The 24,732-nt window shown below is 42.1% G+C and overlaps 1 protein-coding gene across 1 annotated transcript; it reads left to right on the top strand.

The window, feature by feature from the left end:
• Positions 1-1,014: 1,014 nt before the first annotated feature.
• LOC120568167 (kidney mitochondrial carrier protein 1) lies at positions 1,015-8,828 on the top strand. Its single transcript, XM_039815498.1, has 9 exons — positions 1,015-1,210; positions 1,326-1,473; positions 1,820-1,914; positions 2,192-2,277; positions 3,606-3,701; positions 4,055-4,179; positions 6,320-6,443; positions 7,014-7,094; positions 7,626-8,828. Exons 1-9 carry the CDS (start codon positions 1,147-1,149, stop codon positions 7,665-7,667), a joined length of 861 nt encoding a protein of 286 aa, XP_039671432.1. The 5' UTR covers positions 1,015-1,146; the 3' UTR covers positions 7,668-8,828.
• The last annotated feature ends 15,904 nt before the right edge of the window (positions 8,829-24,732 follow it).

Genomic DNA, 24,732 nt, shown 5'->3' with positions numbered 1-24,732 from the left:
TACGAATTTTTTTTTTTCGCAGGACTTTTTGAATCAACCACGACTTTACTTTCTGTAGTGGCCGCTTTATTGCATTTTCAAGAAGATGCTCCATCGTCATCTCGCTATCTTTCAAATGGTTTAATTTAATTTATCAAGTAGAACAGCGTTTTTGTACTTTTCTTTAGCTCCATCCTGTGTTAATTGTGTATTGTCCTTCATTAACCTAGATATCTCCAGATTTATTTTTTCAATTACATTTTGTTTGTCTTTCTCCGCATTCCGTAATGCAGAAATCTCAAATTTTTTTCGCTTGATTGATTTTTCCATTTGTGTATGATCATCTTTTTCTCTAGTAATGAGATTGCCTCTTTCTCGTAGCTGTTTTCGCAAGTTCTCCACTGCTGGTTTGTAGCCATTGACATATATAAGTTTGTAGCCTACTCCGTCTCCATTGGGGCAGCGTAGCTATAAATAGGCACACAGTTGGAAGTTATAAAGTTATGTTGAAAAGTGTAGCCTACAAGAACAGAACTTGAGCAGTCAAAAAATAAACACTGTTGCCTCGAAATTGTCTTGTTTGGGCTGGTATCTGTGCTAAGAGGGTAACCAACTGTGGCACACTGGAACTGTATATCTATGAACTGTAAAGACCATAGATAGGCCAACAAAGACATTAACAGACCATGGTGACATCACAGGTTCATAAAGCACAGTCATCAAGAGATCATAAACATTCCGACACAAGCTGACAGCAGAAGTCAACAAATTTAAAAAATAAACAATTCTGTGTGTGTGTGTGTGTGTGTGTGTGTGTGTGTGTGTGTGTGTGTGTGTGTGTGTGTGTGTGTGTGTGTGTGTGTGTAACCAAAATAAATCAAAAGGAAAGGAATCAACCGTGTCTCCTATTTTATGATCTCGTGGCTCCTTTCTACTGTCTGGTGAGGTTGCTTAGCAACATGCAATGGGCGGGGACAGTGAAGACTGCGTCCAATAGAGGGGCAGTGGGCGGAGCTTTGTAGTAGGAGAGGTTAAACGGGGCTGAACTTCTCAAACGCCGGCGGGGATTGAAGCGCAGCTGCTGCAGACATTCCTCAGATAGTAGTCCTCCTGCTCGCCGGTTTACCGGTTGATTTTTCACTGTGAACCGTTACACTGTTGGAGAAAATGTCGAACGTCAACTGGAAGCCCTTTGTTTTCGGCGGGCTAGCTTCCGTGACGGCGGAATGCGGTGAGTGATGAGTGGAGCCGCGGGGAGGCCGAGCTGCGTAGATTACTATTCATTATTTAAACCTCTGTTGTGATTTACAGTCTCATAAGGTTGTATCCCATGTTTTTTGTTGCAGGGACCTTCCCAATCGACCTAGCCAAGACTCGTCTTCAAGTTCAAGGCCAAGTAGGCGACATTAAATACCGAGAGATTCGGTACAGAGGCATGCTCCATGCTTTAGTGAGGATAGGAAGAGAGGAGGGGCTCCGGGCACTGTATTCAGGGTCAGTATGCTGGATTTATGTTTTCTAGTCCCTACGTATTTGTCTTTATATAAGTACTGGACCTCTCATTTGCTTATACTTCTACTGTACGTAGTATTTCCTACACTTCCTCCTATGTGCACTTCCTACTTTTGTGACAGCCATTGTCCTGCCACCTACCTTTTCCTCGACCCTTTTGCACCCCCATCTACCCAAGCTGGCTTAGTTTTGCCTGTCTACGTGTTTTATTGTTGTTCTTATGTGCTGAGACTTTTTTTCTTGTTTGCCTTTGCTGCGTTACGATCCACAGTTGTGTATAAAGATGTATTGTGGTACCGGGTAATTACAATAAACTTTACCGTTACAGAATAGCTCCTGCTATGCTGCGCCAGGCCTCCTATGGGACCATAAAAATTGGCACATACCAGAGCTTTAAGCGACTGCTGGTTGAAAGACCAGAGGGTGAGTCCCAGTTTCTCTCCCTTTCTGACACGCATACACACTTCCGCACACATTTTGGCAGGGGGTTACCTGCCCCCATCGACACATGCACGTTCCTCTTGAAGGTCACAGGGTGTGACCTATTTAAATATGTCTCCTCATTTTTCATACTCGGAGCTAAGCGTAACTGTTTGTGCTTCTGTAAAACACTGTAAAGACAAACTGACCACCTAATGCATGGTGTCGAATGCTGCTTGTTCACAGTTACAGTCTGCCTCCCACTCTTCTCCTCTTTCAGATGAGACCTTGCTGACTAATATGATATGTGGTGTTCTATCTGGAGTCATCTCTTCCTCCATCGCTAACCCCACTGATGTGCTGAAGGTAGCTATTTGCACACATTAATATTGTGTTAATGTGTGCAAGTTTGTACTTGTTTTTGTCAGTTTTTTTCCCAAAGCAGTAGAGCCGGTTTGTTTTTCAGAACTGCAGCAATAAGGCATGTAGTAATTCTTCAACTGAAGAATTACTTGAGTTGTTTTCATATAAAAACACAAAACAAGACCGCTGTGTTAGATGAGCACTATGTTTCTCCAACTTGAAAGTATTCATATGTTTATTTTCTGTTTTTAAATTTAAAATGAATTGGCTTTTCAAACTTAAGGGCTTCCAACGATGAGGTCAATACAGAATCCTACATATCCCACATGTAATCATCACAAGGCTACAGAGGGCTGATGAGGTGAACTCCTATTTATGACCTGAACATGGCATAGTGTAGACTGAACACCGGAAGAAACGGTGTTGCTTTCCACTATTTTTATATAGTAGGGGAAGGGTTATGTTAAGGATGACTCCAGTGCGTCATTGAGACATGATTTACAAGTGTAAATACTTATGCAGCCTTAGGTAGGACTGTACTTTAGCCTTTTTTTCCCCAAAGAACTGAGAGATTAATATGCCCTTTCTAGATGTGTCAGTCAGTGCGTTTACATGCAGTTTAAAAAAACGATTATATTCGGGTTAAGGCAATACCCCACTTTCTCAAACGTCATGCAAACACATTACCCCGGTTAAAATTGGAGTTCTCATAACTAGGTTAACAGACCAGGAGAACTCCTTCAGTAACCAGGGTATTCCTGCATGTATACACCTTAAACGGAAGTATGAGGGCATCTTAGTGCTATCAAGCCCCCACCTGTGGATTATTTATAGACCAAAGTGTCTGAGGCTTAAATAGTGTTCTGTAAACGATATGGATGCATGAATATAATTTGTGTCTGCACGTGCTTATCTGTACTCCTAATTTTTAGCATGGCTTCTCCTCACCATGCCATGTTAGGCGTAAGGCTTCCCGTCCACATGGTTTGTTAGGGGTTAACAGACAAATGGCAGTTGTTAGAGGTTTGGAACATTGCGTTTTAATCACGATGTGTTCTAGTTGCGTGTGCCAAGTCTTCATGGAGCCAGACAAACCAAAGCTGATCTGCACACAGCAGCCAATATAAATGAAAACAAGTTAAGCAGGGGCTGGAGATTTCTTGGAATGTTCTTGCCAAACATCCCCTCTAACTTTTTTGCCTTTGCATTCTGGTACTGGCCAGATTAATACACCCCCGTAATTGGCTTGGTGAACCCACAGCATTCCACACTGGTTTTGTGTACTTTAATTGTCTCAAGTTTATAGACATTACCTCTGTTTGTTCTTCCAGATCCGCATGCAGGCTCAGGGAAATGTGATCCAGGGCAGTATGATGGGTAACTTCATTAACATCTACCAGCAGGAGGGAACAAGAGGGCTGTGGAAGGTACAGGAAAAAAAATGCTTCATTTGCATTGCTAAATGACCTCAGGCCCTGTTCAGAGCTTGTGATCAAATCTCACTTTCCTGCTGCTAAAAATAAACGTGTAGTTAACATATGGCTTATACAGCAGACGTAGGAATACAGGAATGTCTGTAGTCATATCCTACATATTCAAAAGTGGTCTGAGTGATTGGATCTCAATGCAACTTGGGTGCATTCACAACTGTATTAAGAGCTGCCCAGGCATGTTAATGCTAGGTCTGAACAGGGCTTCAGTTTCCATGTGTTACAGGTAGACTCTGCTCTTAAATACTCAAATCTTCAATCTTGTAACACTTCCTTTCTTTCGGCTTCAGGGTGTTTCTCTTACGGCTCAGCGGGCGGCCATCGTGGTCGGGGTCGAGCTACCGGTCTACGACATCACCAAGAAGCATCTGATCCTGTCGGGTCACATGGGGGACAACGTGTACGCACATTTCGTGTAAGTTTGCAGATCCTTCTCATGTCTCCTATGTGATGTTATCACTGGGAGGAAATATTAAATGTTTCAGTATTTTATGCCGGGTACACAGTAGAGGTGTTGAAATTAATCAAATAATCGATGCGTCGAATCGTGGACATGGGCGATGCTGCATCGATAATTGGCAGGCTCATAATCTATTATTACAATTTAATGTAGGCCTACCAACATTTCTGTTTACATATTCGGTTAGGTTTTGCACATTCAGGAAGTGCCATGTGCTCAGTGCTCCAATTTATTTAGCATTAGAGCACTGCAGAATGTTTTGTTTTTGAAGCTTGAAAAGCTATGAATTAAATATCCTACATGGCTTTAATAGAAAAATGTATCTGATTCATCGTGATGCATCGATATCGAATTGAATCGCTGACATGATAATCGTAATTGAATCGGGAGATCAGTGAAGATTCACACCTCTAGTTCACAGTAGATGCTTGATTGCACCCGCCTTGAGGTTCTGGGAGATGGAGCTCAGGAAGCAAAGGACTCCAGTGTTGGCTGGGAAGTCAGCCTGGGGGATTGGGGCAGGGGGGTGCTACGTTTTTCTGGAAATGATGTTGATTGCGTCGTCTACATACCTGTTGGCTCAGTAGGCGAACTGCAGGGGCTCCAGGAGTTGGTCAGTAAGGTGTGAAAAGATGTCCGTGAACATCAGAGACAGCTGCGGGGGTTCTGACTTTTAATCAGCCTGTTAACATCTCCTTTTGTGGATGGAGAGGGTCGTTGTTGTGGGGGGTAGGGGGGGCTCTGAGGTAGACTGTAATGAAAAGGCCCCAGCCCCATGCTGAGGGGTGGCTGGTGGAGGACTGTCCCACTGTCTTTCAAAACAACAGTAGAACTCGTTCAGGTTGTTTACCAGGCGCAGGTTATTGATGGAGTGGGGGGAGCTTTAGGCCTCTAGTTGGTGATCTGTCTGAGGCCCCTCCAGACAGAAGCAGAGTCGTTAGCTAAACCGGTTGCTGGACTTTATACAGTTTTAGCATATTTTCATTTCTGCTTGTATGAGGGGAATCAGGAACCAGCTACTAGCATTTTTTTTTTTTTTTTTTTTTTTTTTTTTTTTTTTTTTTTTTTTTTTTTTTTTTTTTTTTTTTTGTGTGTGTGTGTGTGTGTGTGTGTGTGTGTGTGTGTGTGTGTGTGTGTGTGTGTGTGTGTGTGTGTGTGTGTGTGTGTGTGTGTGTGTGTGTGTGTGTGTGTGTGTGTGTGTGTGTGTGTGTGTGTGTGTGTGTGTGTGTGTGTGTGTGTGTGTGTGTGTGTGTGTGTGTGTGTGTGTGTGTGTGTGTGTGTGTGTGTGTGTGTGTGTGTGTGTGTGTTACAGCTGTGAACGTAGCAGTGCAGAGCGTGTAGTTAATTTGTCGGTGAGAAAAACTGCTACAACGCCTCAAGACCCAAGCCGAGTTACCGTGTCCTGCTTGCTACCTGCTGGTTAAAAGTGTTGGGGGTTAGCCAATGGAGCTAGCAAACACTTTAGCATAGGTTAGCTCAAACTCACCAGGGCGACCTGGCTTTGTCGGGATATTGATTGTTTGTTTAATATTTGTGATTTGAAATCTGTGTGGCCAGTATAGACTTTCGAGCAGATTGGTGGGATGTAAAAAAACATTTTTAAGATCTGGCAAGAAAATCTTTAGAACCATCAAAAAAAACAAAAAATCAGGGCTTTGCTTACCATTGTCAGGAGTAGGGAGCGGGCCCAAATCGGCTTGATTCTTGTGTAGTGTGCCTGGCATAAGAAATGATTCACAGCCCTGTTCAGTATGTATGTGTTGACCATTGTAATTAGATTGCCTACTGAGCAGAGATATTACAAGGCTTTGCACTTGCAATAAGCAACCATACATGTTCTGTGCTTGTTTGTTTTTTGCATTTCTGTCAATTGATGCAACAAAATAGTCATTCAACCCATAGACACTACTACACACTCAGTGTGCACCAGGTTAAATCCTCAGCCTAGCAGGAAATAACATCTGTTACATTTGTGGCAGCAACACACACACACATACACCAGCAATGACCTGTTTAGCACAAAAGATTTAATTAAGGGACAAAATTAAGGAATCTACAGATTTGTCATTTGAACCTGTGTCTTGCCGTCCCCCAGGTCCAGCTTTGCGTGTGGTCTGGCGGGAGCTTTGGCCTCCAACCCGGTGGACGTAGTCCGGACACGCATGATGAACCAGAGAGGAGTAGCTCTGTACCAGGGAACCCTGGACTGTATACTGCAGGTCAGTCACCTTACCATTGTTTCTGTTCAGAAGGAGCACTCCACAGATTTCACAAATGAAGATCTGTTTACTCGTCATGGGCAGTATTGTTCAGCTCGTTGTATAATGTCTTGGAGGGAGCCTTTAAAGTCTGAAAGAATAACTCCCGAAAAGATGTGCGCTAGGCAGGGTGGGGACTAACAAAATAGACTATTGGTTGCATTCTGGGAGATGTAGGATCCAGTGTTTTGAAAAAACTAAAAATCAGGATATTTCACCTTCTGCTGCTTCAAGTTTGATTATTCCTTTTTGTATTGGTCTTCACGACTTTCATCTGTGAATGTTGCCATTAAAAGCAGCCAACAGTGTCAAATTGCTTTGAAGAAGTACTTCTGAGTGTACGTTTTGAATTTGGCCTCCAGAATGAATATTTAATATAATGTAGTAATGTTAAATATCACGATCAGACCTTAATGTCACTGATTTCCTAAACCCACTTAAAAAAGAAAAATGGACAGAGAGGACTTTAGAACGATCATCAGAGGACAATAAGACAAAATGGGTTTTTAACATGTTTGTTTTATTTTTCAGACGTGGCGCTCAGAGGGCTTCATGGCCCTGTACAAGGGTTTCTTTCCCAACTGGCTCCGCCTGGGACCATGGAACATCATTGTATCCTTTAACCATCTTTTTAGTGCACCACTCTGTTTACATATATCCTCTGTGATGCAATATTAATTGAGCTGGAGAAATTAGCAAGGGGAACAACTTGGAAAATTCTGTTATGCATTCAGTTAGAAAAGATTAGCTTAATGCTAGCGAACACTCTTATGTAACTTTGTGAAAATACTGCCTCTGTACCCCACTGCCCCTGGTTAGAGAGGACCTGGGAGGGAAAGAGGGAAAGGTGAGGAGAAAAAAAGGAAGGAGTGGAGAGTGAACTCTGTGAAAGTCTTTCCAGACCAAACGGTTACAGGGGGAAGAGAAGTGCTGTCAGGTCGTCATCGTGTGTCCAACCATGCCTGAAAAATGTAATGAGATTATTGACTTGTTACAGCTGAGTAGTCTGGGGTAACAGGAAATGGTAACAAGGCTTTGAGCTGCAGTACAGAAAGAGCCACAATTCCTGTGAGCCACCCATGCTCAACAGAAGAAAAAAAAATCCACTTTTCTTGCCTATATGTTCCTTTACTCTGTATCCAGTTCTTCCTCACATATGAACAGCTGAAGAAGATCAATGTGTGACTCGGAGAACAAGCTGGGGAAGAAGAGACGAGTATGTGCTCACGCTCCGAGACGAGCTAAGAGGACCAAAATCGCGACTGGCTGGATGGCGATGGAGCCACTGAACGTGGGAAAGGGGGTTGATGTAGACCCTTGTATGAGGGGTGGCGTGAGAATTTGCCTAATTCCTGTTTGGGCTACATGTCTCCTAAAGCCTGTGGCAAGTATGGAAGACACTTATTTTAGCTCATCCACACGCTATGTGAAGCTTAACTGGTCATTTAAATCTGATAATGACCCCTTAGGTTCATGTCACCTAATTTATGGGTCTGTAAATTGGAAAGAATAACCGTCCAAGACTCTTGTTTATGACCCTTTTTTTTTTTTTTTCTTTCAGCCAGAAACTGCTTAAAATGGCTCTAATATCACAAGGGGTTTCAATCTTCTACACTTAAAAGTGGTCCCCAAATTGAGTGCCTTAGTTTGTGATACAGGTAGTCTGCAGTAGGTCCAAGAATGTGGGACAACAGCTGGCAGTCAAGGTAACTTTATTTATACCCAAAGGTAGATTTGGCTTACAGTGGGAAGTTGGGTGCGTCAGCGTCCTTTTTACAGACACACATGCATACATACACACAATCGGCAGCAGACTGTTAGGACATAAAATGTGTGTGTGTGTGTGTGTGTGTGTGTGTGTGTGTGTGTGTGTGTGTGTGTGTGTGTGTGTGTGTGTGTGTGTGTGTGTGAGATACATCACAGTGTACTGTAATACATAATTGTCATATAAACAGTCTGCCTACACATGAGAATATGTGGCGAGCCTAGTGGTCCCTTATGCCAGCAACTGCAGACAACTCCATACGTTCGTGTTATCATATGTTGCTGAAGCCTGCATACGATTTCCCTCACCGCTTTAGGTTAGACCATTGAGAAAGATTAGGGTATCCAAAGTGCATCATTTGACGATGTTTATTGCTTGAAGGCACTGAAACAACTGCACATGTTCCACAGTTAACTATTTTCATATGATGTATTTGCACGCCTATCTGTGAGCTTTTTTGTAAAGAATGGATAGGCTGTCGTGTGTGAGGTGCCATTGCTGCCAAAGTGTACTTTTGATGTTGGTGTACAAGGCTGCTGTCAGCCTGTATATTTGAAATAAAAGAAGAAAAAAAAACAGTTGTTATGCTTTTTTTCTTTTCTTCACCACAGTGTGGCACTGTGGAGCTTTACACTGGCCCACCACAACCCGACCCAGTTGAAACTAATAGCTGTTTATGGGTCTTCTTAAATTCCCAACCCTCAACTGTGAGGCTACAAATCTAGCGCAGTTGTGTTGTTTCTGAGGGATTGCCCAGTTTCTTTCAAACACACATGTACACGCAACATCCCACAAACAATGACTTATGAATTATTCAGAGGAATCAAAGATGTAATTGTTCTTATTTCTGTGGGTAAATTCCCAGTTTTCCTTCATCAGAGCTGTTTTGATGAGACGTGAGCTCAGGGGATTGCAGTGTGTGTGTGTGTGTGTGTGTGTGTGTGTGTGTGTGTGTGTGTGTGTGTGTGTGTGTGTGTGTGTGTGTGTGTGTGTGTGTGTGTGTGTGTGTGTCTGTGTGCCTGCCTGCCTGCCCTGCCTGCCTGCCTGCCTGCCTGCCTGCCTGCCTGCCTGCCTGCCTGCCTGCCTTGTTCTTTTATTTAGGGAGCATCACCATGGGACTTATTACTTGTGTAAGAACTGTTATTGTTGGATCTGCCTTATCTAAGCCACCATGAGTTGCACTGCCACGTTATTGTTGGTGTGACAGGCATGGCTGTGTTAAATAACTAAATTTTGAACAATGCACAGAGCCTGATGGAGGAGACGAGGGTCTATATGCAGGTTTTAACACTTGTGTACAGTACATACACTATGGACCTTAAGGGCACTTTGCTTCACAAGACCGGCTGACATTTATGTTGAATCAAGACACAAAAACACCCCTCACTGTCCAAAAGGCTAGTTGAATGAGAGAATTAGAATAATGTGCGGTGTGTGCCAGGATTTGGCATCTATAAATTGGCATTATAGGCTGCTGCCTGGCATCACGGCTTTGGCATAGTCCTCTACAAGCTGGACAAGCATGGCCACGGGGGATTCCGGCAGTCACAGACATGCTGCATTATGGGTATTATTTGCTGCCTGGCCCAAGGGTGCAGGGGGCTGGCTCTGTTGTGTTCCATGGATCAGAGAGTGAGCTTTTGTGTCAGAGGAATAAGGCTCTGCTCTGCTCCAAACACCCTGCCCTTTTTTTCCTCTTTTTTTTTTTTTTTGTCCTTTCAGACATTTCTCAGATGAGAACGCTACTCGCTGCGACACATGGATAAATAAATGAATGGATAAATGTGCGAGCGGATGGAAATGTAGACAAGGAGACAAATCTATCGTAGTCCGTTGATCCATCTGTAACAAGGAGCATGCTGCTTCTGGACTGCACAGTGCTGACAAAGAAAAACAAATCACAGCTCTATTGCTATTTCTTTTTGCTCAATATTGCAGTTGAGATATGGGCTGAAATTACACAGAATAGTTTTTTTTCTCAGCATTTGAAAGATGCTCAGAAAATGTCTGGGTGCTTAGCCTGAATAAAATGAATGGGTTTCCCTTCCTGAAAATGCATTGTTTACACAGATTTGGCATAACATCAAAATACCTTGCTTAGGAAGCTGTAGTGAACATTGTGATCAATTGTAGGCTACAGCTATGTCTGGTCTGTGAACAACAAGCTGACAAAGTCACGATTTCAAACAAGGGGTGGCAATAGATCCTGCAAAAATCTTTCCCTGGAAAACATCACATGTAATTCTATAGTAATTGCTTTAAGCTTTCTAGAAAACCAGCAAAAGAAAATGCTAATTAATTAGCATTTTCATTCACCACTGTTATGTGAACATTAGAGTTCATTGATGCTACCATGCAGAAGAATAGAGCAAACAAGTTGACTGAAACGTCCATTTTCTGTCGCTAAGGGTCTTCATAGGGGTCTCTCAATTGAAACAGACTTTTTTTTATGACCTTGTGAAGTTGATGAACGATACACACGATATACACCAGCTTTTCCGACTCGAACAAGCCTAAAAACGTTTTTATATATATATATATATATATATATATATATATATATATATATATATATATATATATATATATATATATATATATATATATATTTCAGCTATGTTTTCGAATTTCCGATGTTTACAAACTAAAAATGTGCATAAAAACTGTTAGATGGAAGTGCGCCTAATGAGTCTCCACTACTACACTGTAGCATCTTTACACTGAATTTTGTCAGCTGGCTGTCTATCATCATTAATAAGAGACAGATTTGAGAAAGGTGCCTCCAGTTCTCGTCTGTTACACCCATAAACATGCACAGATGCCTGAGTCGACGATTCTTCTCGACTAAAACTCCTGATCCAAACAAACAACAGGCCCGCTAAATCACAGCTCAGCCGACCTACATTTTACACTACACCACTGGAAGGGGACCAGGACCCTAGGGAGACAGGATCACAAGGATGAGCCGCTGGTAATGCTGCTGCATTGTTCCATTAAGACGGGAACAGGCCAACAGAGTGAATGTTAAAGGAGATAAAGGGACGTGAGATTTATTCAATCTGTTGGCTTGTTTGACTCTGTGACTCCAAGAGTTAAGCAAAAGTTACGTTGTATCACTTATGAAGACACTTTGATGTTATTGCGACATCCGTATGGTTTAAGTGACCTTTTTGGTTCTTTTTAAGAAATGGTTCAACACTGTTGGGTTTGTTTTCAATAACTTCTGGGTAGAAAACTCCTGCATCCCGTACATACAACTAACGGCGCTGAGCAAACTCTTAAAATGCATGTTTGATGCTTTCATATTTCTACACTTTCACTAACATTAGGTAAGAGACCTAGCTAATTTACCTGTTGGGTTTACCAAAGACGCTAGCAAAGCAACACAGTAAAGAAAATAAGCACAGCAGAAATGTCAGGTCAGACCCCCGTGTTTAACAATATATCTTTAATGTTACAGTTACAGCTGAAAATAACAGAAAATAAACAAGTGTGCCAATTTCAAATATCTCACAATTCAAATTCACGGCCATTTGTCAACCTGGAAGTGATTTTTGTTCACGACGTCAGGGTGATTCGGTCTATACTTGACAACTTTGCTAACACAGCCAAACATCAAGCAAGTGCAACAACACAAGTTAGCTGATATTACTTACTAGTCCAACAGCAAGATGGCCAGCCCGCCATCTGTCATGCAGCCTTTTATTTTGTTAAGCTCCCGCTAACGACTAAAAGCCAGTGAGAGATTTATTGTTGCTTTGTCACTCTCTCCAGACCACTTTTTTCTTAGTTTCTTCCGTCAACGTCCTCTTTGGTCTCTTTTCCTCTGCTATTATGTCCGTAGCGGCAGCATGACACCGGTGCTCCCAGTATCTAACTGCTTTATAATTTTTAAAAAAGACATGGAAATCTCACTTTTTACGATATTGGACCTTTAAGGTAAAATAGTTACATTATGTTGCTTTAACTAAAATACACTTCTACTATCAGACATGAGAGTGGTGCCAATCTTCTCATTTAACTCTGCAAGAAAGTGAATAGGTGTTTTTCCCAAAATATCCTTATACACCTACAGGGATTCATGGTATGTCTCTGGTGGTAAGGCAGTGACTTTATAGTAATTTCACTGTATTTTATGGAGTTTTTATCTCTGTAACACATCATTATTTTCATAGCTCTTTCGAAAAAATTGTTGTAGAGCAGGTTTTCCCTTCTTGTTCTTGGGTTATCCTCTGCATCCAAAAAAATAACTGCAGATGAGCAGGGAATACTGCTACCACCATGTCCTTGTTAGACGTGTTCAGTCTTATGTAATTCTAGAGGATAAACACTAGGCAGAGCTCATGTGCTGTCTTCCAGCTTAACATGAAAACAGAAGAGTAAACACACCATCTGCCTGTCCCCAACCACCAGTCTCTCTCTGCATAACCCGCTCAGTCACAGCTACCCTCATTAATATCCCAGCTTCTGATAAGGAATAAATATGCAAATAGTCAGTGGTATCAGTTTCCTTGGACGCCTGATTTAAAATTCCCTGCCCTCAGGCACAGCATGCACAATCCATACAAACACACAAACACACACACACACACACACACACACACACACACACACACACACACACACACAGGGGCCTATAATGTGTGTTGGTGGCGTTAGTGGGATTGCTCACTGACACCGGAGCCCTTCCACATACACACTACAGTCTAAAGCTGCTGTTCTTTGCTTCTGTTTATCTCTCGCTCTCACCTTTTATAAAAAAAAAAAAAAAAAAAAAAAAGAGAGAGAGAGGTGAAAGACTGAGGTGGGGATAAAAATCAACTGAATTAGATCAAAGTAAATTATTTCAGTTGTGATCAAAATGAAAAGAAAATGTTATGAGCCAGAGAGGGTGGCTTATGTAGTTACCTCTGGGAGACCCAAGTTGGACTTGGTTAACTTGTTCTTAAAGTGATGGTTCGGAGTAATTTCACCCTAGGGTCCTTTGCACCATGACCTCTAGCCAAACACCCCCCCAGAAGCTTTGTTGTTGCTGCTCTAAGACGAGTGCTTAGGGACGTCTACAAATTACAACACCGAAAAGAGATGCAACAAAAATATTTTTTAATTTAACTTATTTTTTAAAGTAAGTACTGTAGAATAACTAGCAGGACACAAGTTATAATTGAGGTAAGTTTGGAGACATTACCTTATTTAATCATTAAATTAATAAATATTTTTGTTGCATCTCTTTTCGGTGTTGTAATTTGTAGACGGCCCTAAGCACTCTTACTGCCCGGTAGTAACAGCAGCAGCAGCAGAGAGCAGAAGCCAGCAGGCAGCAGGCAAGTGTTCATAAACTTCTGGTGTACTTACAAACTTTACAATCCATCGTTTTATGAGTGCATAACCTATTTGTACTACTGTAGACGTTTGGTATCATTTTGGGCATTATTAGTGGGGTAATATTAAGAGACACTTCGGATCCATTAGCCCCTGCGCTAAGCTATTCAGCTGATAACGCTACTCTACGCTAACTCTCCCAATGTTCGACCCAGCTGAAAAAAGCTTCTGGGTGAGTGTTTGGCTCGAGGTCATGGTGCAAAGGACCCTAGGGTGAAATTACTCCGAACCATCACTTTAAGTACATTTTATTCTTGTATTTTATCTGTTTTTTTTTTAACTGCTCTTTAATGTTTTATGTAAAGCACTTTGAGTTGCCCTGTTGCTGAAATGTGCTATACAAATAAAGCTGACTTGCCTTGCCTTATTGGAACTGGGAGAAAGAGTGCCTGAAGAAAAAGAATATAAGATGACGAGAAGAGAAGGGATCGGTAGGAGAGAGGAGGGGATGCAACACATGAGTCCTAATTCTCTGCTGCGCTCAAATTAGCATCCATATGAAGTCTTTAAGACAGTGGTTGTCAACCACTGTGCCAAGGACTCGACACAAATGGGCTGCAAGACAAAGGGTTATTGGACCTGACATTTCTTTACTTGAGAACAGAGGTTTTTTTGTGATGCCAGCAAATATTAGCTAGTGCAATATTAGCAATATGCAATATATTAGTCACTCAAACTAAAACCAGAATCTGACTCTCAAGCAGATCCTAACAGTGAATGCAAATATGTTTCTACAATAAGATGGTGAGTTTGGCTTTTATGATGACGCATTAGGCTCGAAACTAACAATACGTTATTATGCGTTATTAAGTTGATAATGTATAGAGAAAATAAGGTAAAGAGTGAAAGGGGATGTCCACTAATTTTACTCATGAAGGTCAGTTTACTTAGCCATGAGGCTGTTAAAGGGGTGATAGAATGATTATATAGGGTATTTTACACTGTTCCTTAAGGTCTCCTAATAGGGTATGTAACATTGGTTGGGCTGAAAATTGCCAGAATGCTATTTTATTAGGCCCTTAACTACCCTGTGAATATGGCTCTATTTGGAACAAGAGCTTTTCTTCCAAATATGGTATTCTCATGAATATTTAGAATGAGCTGCGCGCTGATTGGTTTGAGTAAACTACATAGAAACACATGGGAGACTCGACAGCAGGCCTCATATTTCAGACACTGCAAAGTTATACATTGTTTGTCGGGCTATTTCGTTATTAAATTCCCTTCTGAGACTTTTTAAAGCGAGAAATCAACTATATAAAGCTCAAATATGGGCCGTTTTACGAAAATTGATGGTTAATTGAAAATTTGGTAAGACTGTGTGTCGGAGTTTAGCGGCCGGTGCTGCCTGTGTTGCTGCCTCGCCGCCCGGCCTGCCTTCCTTCACAGACCCCGGCCTGCTGTGAGGCAGATAGAGCTCCATCACGGCTGGAAGCCCACAGCACTCCATACCCGCGCAAAGTCACCGTTTTTTGGGCTAATGGACTACCAAACGCCGCTGCCCTGACAGAGCTCCAGGGCTTGCAACTCCCCTCTTCCTGCTAGCTAAATGGCCCGTGTGTGAGAGTGAGAGCGCGGTCAGCGAGCTTGTTACACCAGCAATCTCTTACCACAGTTCCAGTTACTCTTGGCTGGCTTCCAGCTGCCAGTATAACTAGAGTAGTTTTTTTACAGTTAAAAAAAAAGATTAGGGGTTTCGTTAGCTGCGGCTGTCCCTTCAATCCTAGCTATGTGTAGCTACAAATCACGGATAGTTAGCTTCATTTTCGGCATAATTTCGAGTATATTTACAGTTTGAATTTCGTCACGCCACTTATACAACATCTACCTAAAGGTGTTATAAAGCTAACGGTGTCCAATTTCAAGTTAATGGATTTTTGTGAATTTCAGAAGAATTCTAAGAGGAGGCTAGCTAGCTCTCATTGATAGAGCTACATCCAGCCGCAGGCTCTATCAATGAGACTCACAGACAAGCGTTTATTTCCCCAATCATCATGTTTAAATAACTCAACACATTATAATTACACACATTAAATGGAACTGTGGTAAGAGATTGCTAGCGTAAGTAGCTCGCTGACCGCGCTCTCACTCACATACTGTACACCTGACATTTAACAGGAAGAGAGGAGTTGCAGGCCCTGGAGCTCTATCAGAGCAGCGGCGTTTGGAAGTCCATTAACCCAAAAAACTGTGACTTTGCGCGGGTATGGAGTGCTGTGGGCTGCCAGCCGTAACGGAGCTCAATCAAGCTCACAGCAGGCCGGGGTCTGTGAAGGAAAGCAGGCCAAGCGGCGAGGCAGCAACCCAGGCAGCACTGGCCGCTGAACTCCGACACACAGTCGGACAAAATTTGCAATTAGCCATCCATTTTCGTAAAACGGCCCATATTTTAGCTTTACATTGTTGATTTCTTGCATAAAAAGGTTTCAGAAGTGAATTTTGTAATGGAAAAGCAAAGATCTACGTGACCTAGATTCAGAAGACTACCTGATCTCAGGTCAGTTGTGTAGCCTATGCAAATGTTGGGGCGTGACCGTTCTCTTAATACACCCATGGGCTGACAAAGGTACAGTTCTTGGGAGGTTGACGTCAACTTCCAGCTTTGTTGAGATTCGCCCGTTTTCAGTGGCAGTTTCAAAATATGAGATTTTCATAGCAAAGGGGTGTCAATAGGATTTGATTTCTATGTATGTCCTATTTACCCACCGAACCGATCATCAGGGTGAGACAAATCTATCTATACAAGCTGCATTCTGTTTCACAGTGTAAACAGTACTCCCTGTCAGTACACGATCCGTGCTGCCTGCACGATCCGCTCTGCGCATGTGCAAGACGTTAAGCGCATGCGCAGATGAAAATCTTGTTTTACGAGGATTTACGACATTGCACTAGCGGTTAGCCGAATTAGCTGTTAGCTCTATAAACTAACGTTAGCTTCCCAGTGGAGGCTAGCGGCAGACCGTTACAATTATGACCGGAAACGTGGAACAAATCGTGCAGTGTCCACTATTCATTCATCTGCGCATGCGCTTAACGTCTTGCACATGCGCAGAACGGATCGTGCAGGCAGCACGGATCGTGTACCGACACTCCCTACTCCAACTGAGAAGTCAGTTAAGGGAACTTCCCTCGACAAAATTCCTCCATTCGGAACAACTTGCAACATCACCAGCGTAGATCCTCCGTGCGTTACCCTGGTAATGTAAAAAACGTGGATACGTTGCTGCTGTGGAAATTTCACACAACTGAAATAATTTATTTAATATATATTGATCAAAAACTGATACCATTACAAAATGTATTCTATTGAAACGAACACTTGAACACTCTTAAAGGTCCCATGGCATGAAAATTTCACTTTATGAGGTTTTTTAATTAATATGAGTTCCCTCAGCCTGCCTATGGTCCCCCAGTGGCTAGAAATGGGGATAGGTGTAAACCGAGCCCTGGGTATCCTGCTCTGCCTTTGAGAAATGAAAGCTCAGATGGGCCGATCTGGAATCTTGCTCCTATGAGGTCATAAGGAGCAAGGTTACCTCCCCTTTCTCTGATTTGCCCGCTCAGAGAATTTGGCCCACCCATGAGAAAGAGAGACATCATGGCTTTCAAACGAGCAAAGTGGCAGTTGGTCAAGGCCACACCCCCACCCTCCACCTTGCTCCCCCCCCTCTCTCCTCCTCAATAGCATTTAAAGCTACAGACACAGAAATGGCCAACAGGTTCTCACACCCAACTCGTAAAATAAGGACGTTTGGTCAGGAGCCTTTCTCGTTCTTATTGACGCTAAAAGTCTCCTTTAGCGCTACAAGTGAACGTGCTTGGTCGGCACTATTGCCGTCCCTTTGGGAGGAACGGGACGGTTGGGTTTAGGAAAGGGTCGTGGGTGGGCGTACGGTTCCGTGACACGCGGGAGGAAAGAAAAAGGCGACTCTAAAAAGCGACTCTAGCAAGCATTATAAGCGGGACACGAACCCGGGTCTCCTGCGTGAAAGTCCAGTGTTTTGACAGAGACTTCAGATATAGTATTAGGGGGACCACTAAGGCCTATATAAAAGCATCCAAAAAGCAGCATGTCATATGACCTTAAATAATGTGGGAGTTGAAAGCATATATTCGCAAAAAAGATTTAAAATTAGGAGTATATTTGTGCCACTTTAACAATTTCCTTGCAGTCAATAAGACATTTTCACACTGAGTGGCTTCATAGGTTCGACCATGAGTTCACCGTGGCAAATTAGCCAAATAGGCCAGACACTGTTGAGTTTCACAGATCAATAATACACACACACACACACACACCACACACACACACACACACTCTCTCTGAAGGAGAAAGAGAGATAGACACAGTTTAACTCTTCTCCTATCTCAACCAAAGAAGAGTCACATGTCTTGTGAAAGCATGAGGCTTCATATCACGCAGTAATCTGCTGAGGGAACAATCGCACTACTGTTGCTGCAGACTGTCAGAGGTGAGAAGCCTATCACAACTCTCTTCCTATCTCTCTTTCTCTTAAAAGACACACCCCACTTCACAGGTGCAGTCTGACACAATCATTGGCTGTGTGGCAGGAAGCTCACATGCCGAAATGTGATCATAAACAAACTGTCTTCTGATCACACCATAGATAACCAACTTATTCCATTCAGACTGTGTGTTATGTAAACATTTCTGAGTAAATACCAGCAGTCATGTGAACTAAAAAACTACTAATAATGTGACAACAGAAGAAAAGATTTTCGCTGATCAATAGGGAGCATTAATAAGTTATATTTTTTTGCCTTTCAAAAATGATGATCTATAAAAATTGGCAACATAAAAGACCACAAGCCGCCACCCTCAGAACTGTGCAGCTCTAAAATCCTCAATTCAGACACACAGAAACTCATACCAATGCATTACAACACAAGTCACACAATTATGTCCTTATTGAGCTTTTTTGACATTTGCTCATACAGAGGGGCCAGTGTATTTTTTAAAGAGGTTACTCTTTCATGGTTGAGACACACACACTGTGGTCTCTGTTTGATAAGTTGATGCATTCTGTACAACATAATTATTCACGATCAGAATGACTTAAGAGTCATGTCTCTTATTTAAGAAAAGCACAGATAGTCAGAAATTAGCAGATAAAGAATGGGCCAGCTAAGCATAAGCAGCGTTATGGGAATGGAATAATTAAATTAAAGTAAATGATTTAGATGTGCTAGTCTAGAGTAGAGTGCGGATCGGGCTGCATTTTTCTGTCCGAGCCCAGCCCGCGTCCGACAGAGCAGTAACCGAACCCGACCCAAGCCCGAAAGGCATTAAGATATTTATGTCCGAGCCCGACACAGTTAAAATCTCATTTTTTTTCTCATACTAATGACACATGTACGTTTGTTTGTGTGGAAAGCCCACTTTTATTAAGCAACTGTAGGAAGGCATTCGGAAATGTCAACAGATGAGCGCATCACCGCACACGGGGCAACAAGCGCACGTTAATAAGCTGTTTAATTTAAAATGTTCAATGCCTTATCGCGCTGATGTGACCGAGCCTGACCCGAACCCAAATATTATTTCTAAATATCTGTCCAAACCCGGACCGGCCCGTCGGGTACCGCCGGGTTCCGACGGGCTCGGTTTGGGTATCCATCCTCTAGTCTAGAGCCATGCTAGCAGGTGTTAGGCACAGCTGTGCTTTTAGCTAAATGCTAACATTGGCATGCTAACATGCTCACAAAGACCAATGCTGAAGTTTGGCAGGTATAATGTTGACCATGTTCACCATCTTGCCTGTTAGCATGCTAACATTGGCTAATTAGCACCAAATACAAAGTTGAGCTAAGATTTCATTAGTTTTACAGATATTTGGTTTAAGCGTTGAACAAACAGACATTACGACCTAATAATGACACTATGAAATTTGAATGTATCACCAAAGTTATTACAATTCATCCTGAGGGGGACATTGCATGTCCAAAACTTCATGGCAACTATGTACTCCCTACTCTTAGGGAATTGTTTATCACATCAGGGATCAATTTATCTTTTCATCGTATTCATTGAAATTAGCATAAGGATTTCTCCTTTTTTGGACTTAATGGTTGGTGAGTTTGATGCTCAATGAACCTGTTTGTCTTGGATTGACATGTGCAGACTCTGGCCATGATGGCAAAACAAACTCTGTTTATTGCCTTCTCATATTACATTTGTAGTCATCTCCATGGATATTCAGCCTGTTCAGTATACCCACCACATTCCCAAATTTTTCCAATTGTAATGTTGTTGTTGACATTGAACATACGAGATAATATCAGGGACACACACTGTACTAATTTCTACACTTTCAATTAAAACAATCCCCAAGGAGGAGATGCAGAAAAAGAAAACCACACTGATCAAAGAAGGATTTTTAAGAGATGCAGATGCTTTTGCACAAGCAAATCAGTATCAGAAGGATAGTACTGACACTTTTTGCATTCAATATAATAAACTCTACCAAAAGGAATGCAGAAAGCGCACTTACATTTGGTTTGTATTTCTTAATTACCACGTGATAACCATCTGTGGATTTAACTTATTCTCAATATCTCTGTTCTTCACCCAGGCTTGAAGTTCAAACCAGAACAGTGCAAGGACAGTATATATATATATATATATATATATATATATATATATATATATATACACAGGGTGCGATTTGTGAAAAAAGCAGAGGGGGGAATGTTTTTTGATCATGCACAACAAAACAAAACACGCAAGAATGACGTAAATCACCCTTCCAAATACCATTGATATAGGGCCACTCGGCCAGCCATGCCAAAACACTTATTTATTGACTTCAATATTCAATGGAAAATAATCTCAGAATGAAATAGCACAACATGGTGTCAATATAAAATAAAGCGCTTTCAAGCCGGAGAGCGGAGTTCATTTTGTGATGAAAACAAAATACTTTCACCCAGGAAACGCTTGTTTGCTCCTCGGGGGTGTTTTAATCCAAACCACGATCTTTTCCCCAAACTGAACTAGCCATTTTGGTGCCTAAACTTAACTGTCATCGCCGCATGACGCTCAACCTTTTGGCTAAACTCAACTACCATGGCCCCTGAAAGGACCACCATCTGGCAGTGCCTGTGCCGCTGGTAACCAGCGTCCTAAACAGCAACCATCGCTCGGATTTTATCGTTCTATCTAGCGAGCTCTGGAGAGCGAGCTGTACCCAGCATGCCGTTTGGCTGTGTAACAGTTAATAGATGTCCCCTCTCAGTACACTACACAGTGTGTAGGCCTACATACTGTAAAGCACCACTAATAAATATGTCCCATAGATCTCAAGAGCACGCACTGGACACTGCACTTCCTTGGGTCTTCAGCAATACACAAGCCAAGCGTAAAGTCGATCAGATGTACGGTTGTCGAGAAAACAGTTGTCTGACAGACAGACAGACAGACAGACAGACAGACAGACAGACAGACAGACGCACTGCTTCCATTTTAGTTAGATAACACACTTTGGTTATCCATTTCTAGCATATCCTTTATTAAATTAATGTGCTCAGTTTTTGCTTCAGGTGGGTTTAATTCGAGAATAAAAGCAAATACTGGATTAACAATGTGTTTGTTTGTTTTTACCATTTTCAAAACATCATATATACAGTATTTGAAAGAGAAGAAGAATGGGTCTGTCATGAGATAGAGACAAAGCTGTGCTGTTTGTGTGAAAAACCACCAACTGTTTTTTTCTGCGGAAGGTGATAGCCTGATGACTGCCTGTGCTCAATGTGTGACAAACAGAAAGAGAGTGTGACAGACCAGAGAGAAAGAGAGCCACCTTTGTGGCATATTACATGCAGTAAGCTGCTCTACACCATGTGAAGACTATTATGCGTTAAGTTTCACTGCTTGGGGGATGAATAGAGTAATAATTCTTTTTGAACTGGTTTAATTACTGTGAGGGTTTTACTAAAGGACAAGAGACAGAAGGAGATACAGTAGAGGGAGAAATTGAATTAGGAAAAGTCACATTCCCCCATAGTGAATCCTTTATAAACTCTCACAGTCTCAAGTCCAAAAGACATTGACACTGAAGCAAAATTGCTGTTCCACTGTTTTCTCCCACCGGGTGAGACTACATTATGTCTTTTGCAAAGATAAGCACGGCTTCGGTGGTGATCCCAAACATGTCCAAGGTGAAAGATTCACACGATGCTGCTGCTGCTGCTGCTGCTGCTGCTGCTGCTGGTTATTTGTGTGAGTGAGTGAGTGCGTGCGTGCGTGCGTTAGACCCAAAACAGACAGCACTGGATGGGCCTCAGACTGCAAGGAAAACTCGCATTACTCCAATTTGCCGACCACTCTGTATCTCATTCTGTCCTGACAAACCCCTCAATCTCAGATGACATCCTAATATTCATGATTAAAGCAAGATTACAGTGTCTCCCAATCAGGTACAATCTGGCAACATGGTACCCATCAAAGTACGAACCCTACTGCATATTACACCCAGCTCAACAGGAAAATGAAACAGTTGCACACATACTAAACGGATGCTACAATTATAAAGGACTGACTATGTGGCCAGACATGACCGTCTGGTTGATCTGGTTGCAAAGGACTTGCGAAAGATAAACTATGGACATGATAACAGGATTTACAAGCACAGCACTGTAAAATTCAACTGGTTCCATAATAACACATCTGACAGTGACTACTTCAGAAACATTCCAAACACTCCTGACATTGTAATTGTAAATAAGGCAATGAAATCTGTATTGAGGTAGGCTGCTGTTTTGATCTGTATATGGACACTTGCTACTATTCCAAACTATTGAAATATCAATCACTGGTAGATATCATTCACCAACTTGGATACAACTGTAAACTAATAACTCTGGTATTTGGAAGTTTAGGCCATGTCCATAAGAATGTGGTCAGGGGGATGCAGCTAGGGGGGCTGCAAAAAAAGGAGGCAAAAAGACTAGCAAGGACTCTTCCCAGAGTATTTGGATCTTGTTTTTTTCTTGCGATGCCTTTCAGATCCAAATAAAAGGATTTAAATGTGTGTGTGTGTGTGTGTGTGTGTGTGTGTGTGTGTGTGTGTGTGTGTGTGTGTGTGTGTGTGTGTGTGTGTGTGTGTCCACATGTCAAATGAACACAGCAGCTATTGGGGGAGGAGGAAGGAGAGCAACAGAGACAGGAAAGATGAATCTTTCCTTTCAGAAGGGAGGGAGTGAAAAAGAAATAATGAACGAAGAAGGGAGGCCGGCGGTGTGATATCTTTATGGTGAGACAGTTCAAAGGATGGTTGAAGAAATGCATGAAGTCCATGAGATAATGTGTGGAGGAGTGATCTAACAGGGGAAGAAGGAGAAGCACTGTGGAAAAAAAGCCCTGCAGACAGTTTGAATCACTGCAGACAGATTGTGTTTAGACATGGACATTTAACACGTATTACTCAAAGCACATACAGTATACATGCATGCAAAACACACATCATGTAAAAGCTGATAACATCATATCATAGCTTTCTATCAAAGTGTACTCACAGCAGCCGCGGATGCCAACCAACTGCATCCTTATGTGCAATATGTGGAATATTTCAAGCTTGGTGCCCTAAAAAATACACGTGTCCAAGCATTCTCTTCAGATAAACTTCTCTTTGTCTTTTATTCTCTCTGTGTGGTGTTTCTGGAACATCAGCAGGTTTTGTGTGTTCTGTTACTCATGCACATGAGATAGAAGACACACATAATTGTGTATTGTGTTGATGTCAAGAAGGGCTCAGTGTTAATGGGCTATTATCACAGTAGGACAACCACACAGAGGGAAAGAGAGAAAAGAAGATGGCCTAAGGGGGAATAAACATGCACAATGACATACGCACACACACACACACACACACACGCACACAAGCACATGCAGTGTTGCCGCCTGAGAGCAGGGGTAGCCCCAGGGCTGCAGTTTAGTCATTTCATCGGTGGCTTATGTTGATGTGAGGGGCACAACGTCTTTTTTTCGTCTCTCAACAGAGGAGAAAGTCAAACTCTGGAAATGGTTGGGGGCTAACAAGGCTATTCTGTAATGACAACTACCACAGCACCTCTCATTGTGGAAGAGCCTTGTAATTACAATATGTCTGCTTGCCTTTTAGTCATTTAGAGCGTTGGTTCTCAACCTTTTCGAGTTACCGTATGACTCCCCAGAATAATCAGGTTGGTGTTCGCGACTCTCCAACCCCCCCTCAACGACGAGAGAGAGAGAGAGAGAGAGAGAGAGAGAGAGAGAGAGAGAGAGGGCTGCAAACTCTGATTTATGAAATGTAAATGAATAATGCAGTTTTGTTTGCAATTTAGTTTAGTTTTTAACGACTAGCACCTATCCTGTCCAATTTGCTCCAGGCACTGTGGATTTTAGATGCGTTCCGTGACGTTTTCTCTTCCCCTGACCTGCCGGAACAGCCCCCTTTCTCTGTTCCAGGACCTCCTGATTTACAAATTGATAATAAGAATTTATTTTTTTGTATAGCATTTTTCAAGCTGAGAGCACAAAGTGCTTTCCATAGACAACATAAAAAACTGTCCCAAATACAGAGAGTAAAAAACCTCAAGAACAGAAAAATAAAAGCACACAGTCAAAACACCTTGTTAATAATAATTTACAAATAAATCCTCCAAAGGTAGAACCAGTCAGACTATTAAAATTAGCTTAAAATCAGTAATGTAAAGAAATTGACTAGTTGTCAGGCGAAAAGGCAAGTGTGTAAAATTGTGTCTTAAGACAGGATTTAAAAGTAGAAACAGTGCCAGCTGATTGAATACTAACTGGAAGACTGAGGTGCCAGTTCAGGAAACACTTGATCACCCTTTGACCTTAACCTGGACTCCGGAACAGCTAGCGGGCCTAACCCTGCAGATCTGAGAGGTCTTTTTGGACAGTTAGGGGTTAAGAGTTGACTGATGTACTATGGCGCCTGGCCATGTAGAGCCTTGTAAATCAATAGTAAGATCTTAAAATGGATTCTAAAATAAATTGGCAACCAGTCCAAGGGATCTAAACCTGGGGTGATGAGACGAGAGCCAAGCACATGGCACAAAGGACTGATAGAGTTAAGATAGGAC

Source organism: Perca fluviatilis, chromosome 11, assembly GCF_010015445.1.
Source record: "Perca fluviatilis chromosome 11, GENO_Pfluv_1.0, whole genome shotgun sequence".
In the NCBI taxonomy this organism is placed as follows: Eukaryota; Metazoa; Chordata; class Actinopteri; order Perciformes; family Percidae; genus Perca; species Perca fluviatilis.
Note: the sequence above shows the minus strand (reverse complement) of the source record. Positions and strands in the feature narration are given on the sequence as shown.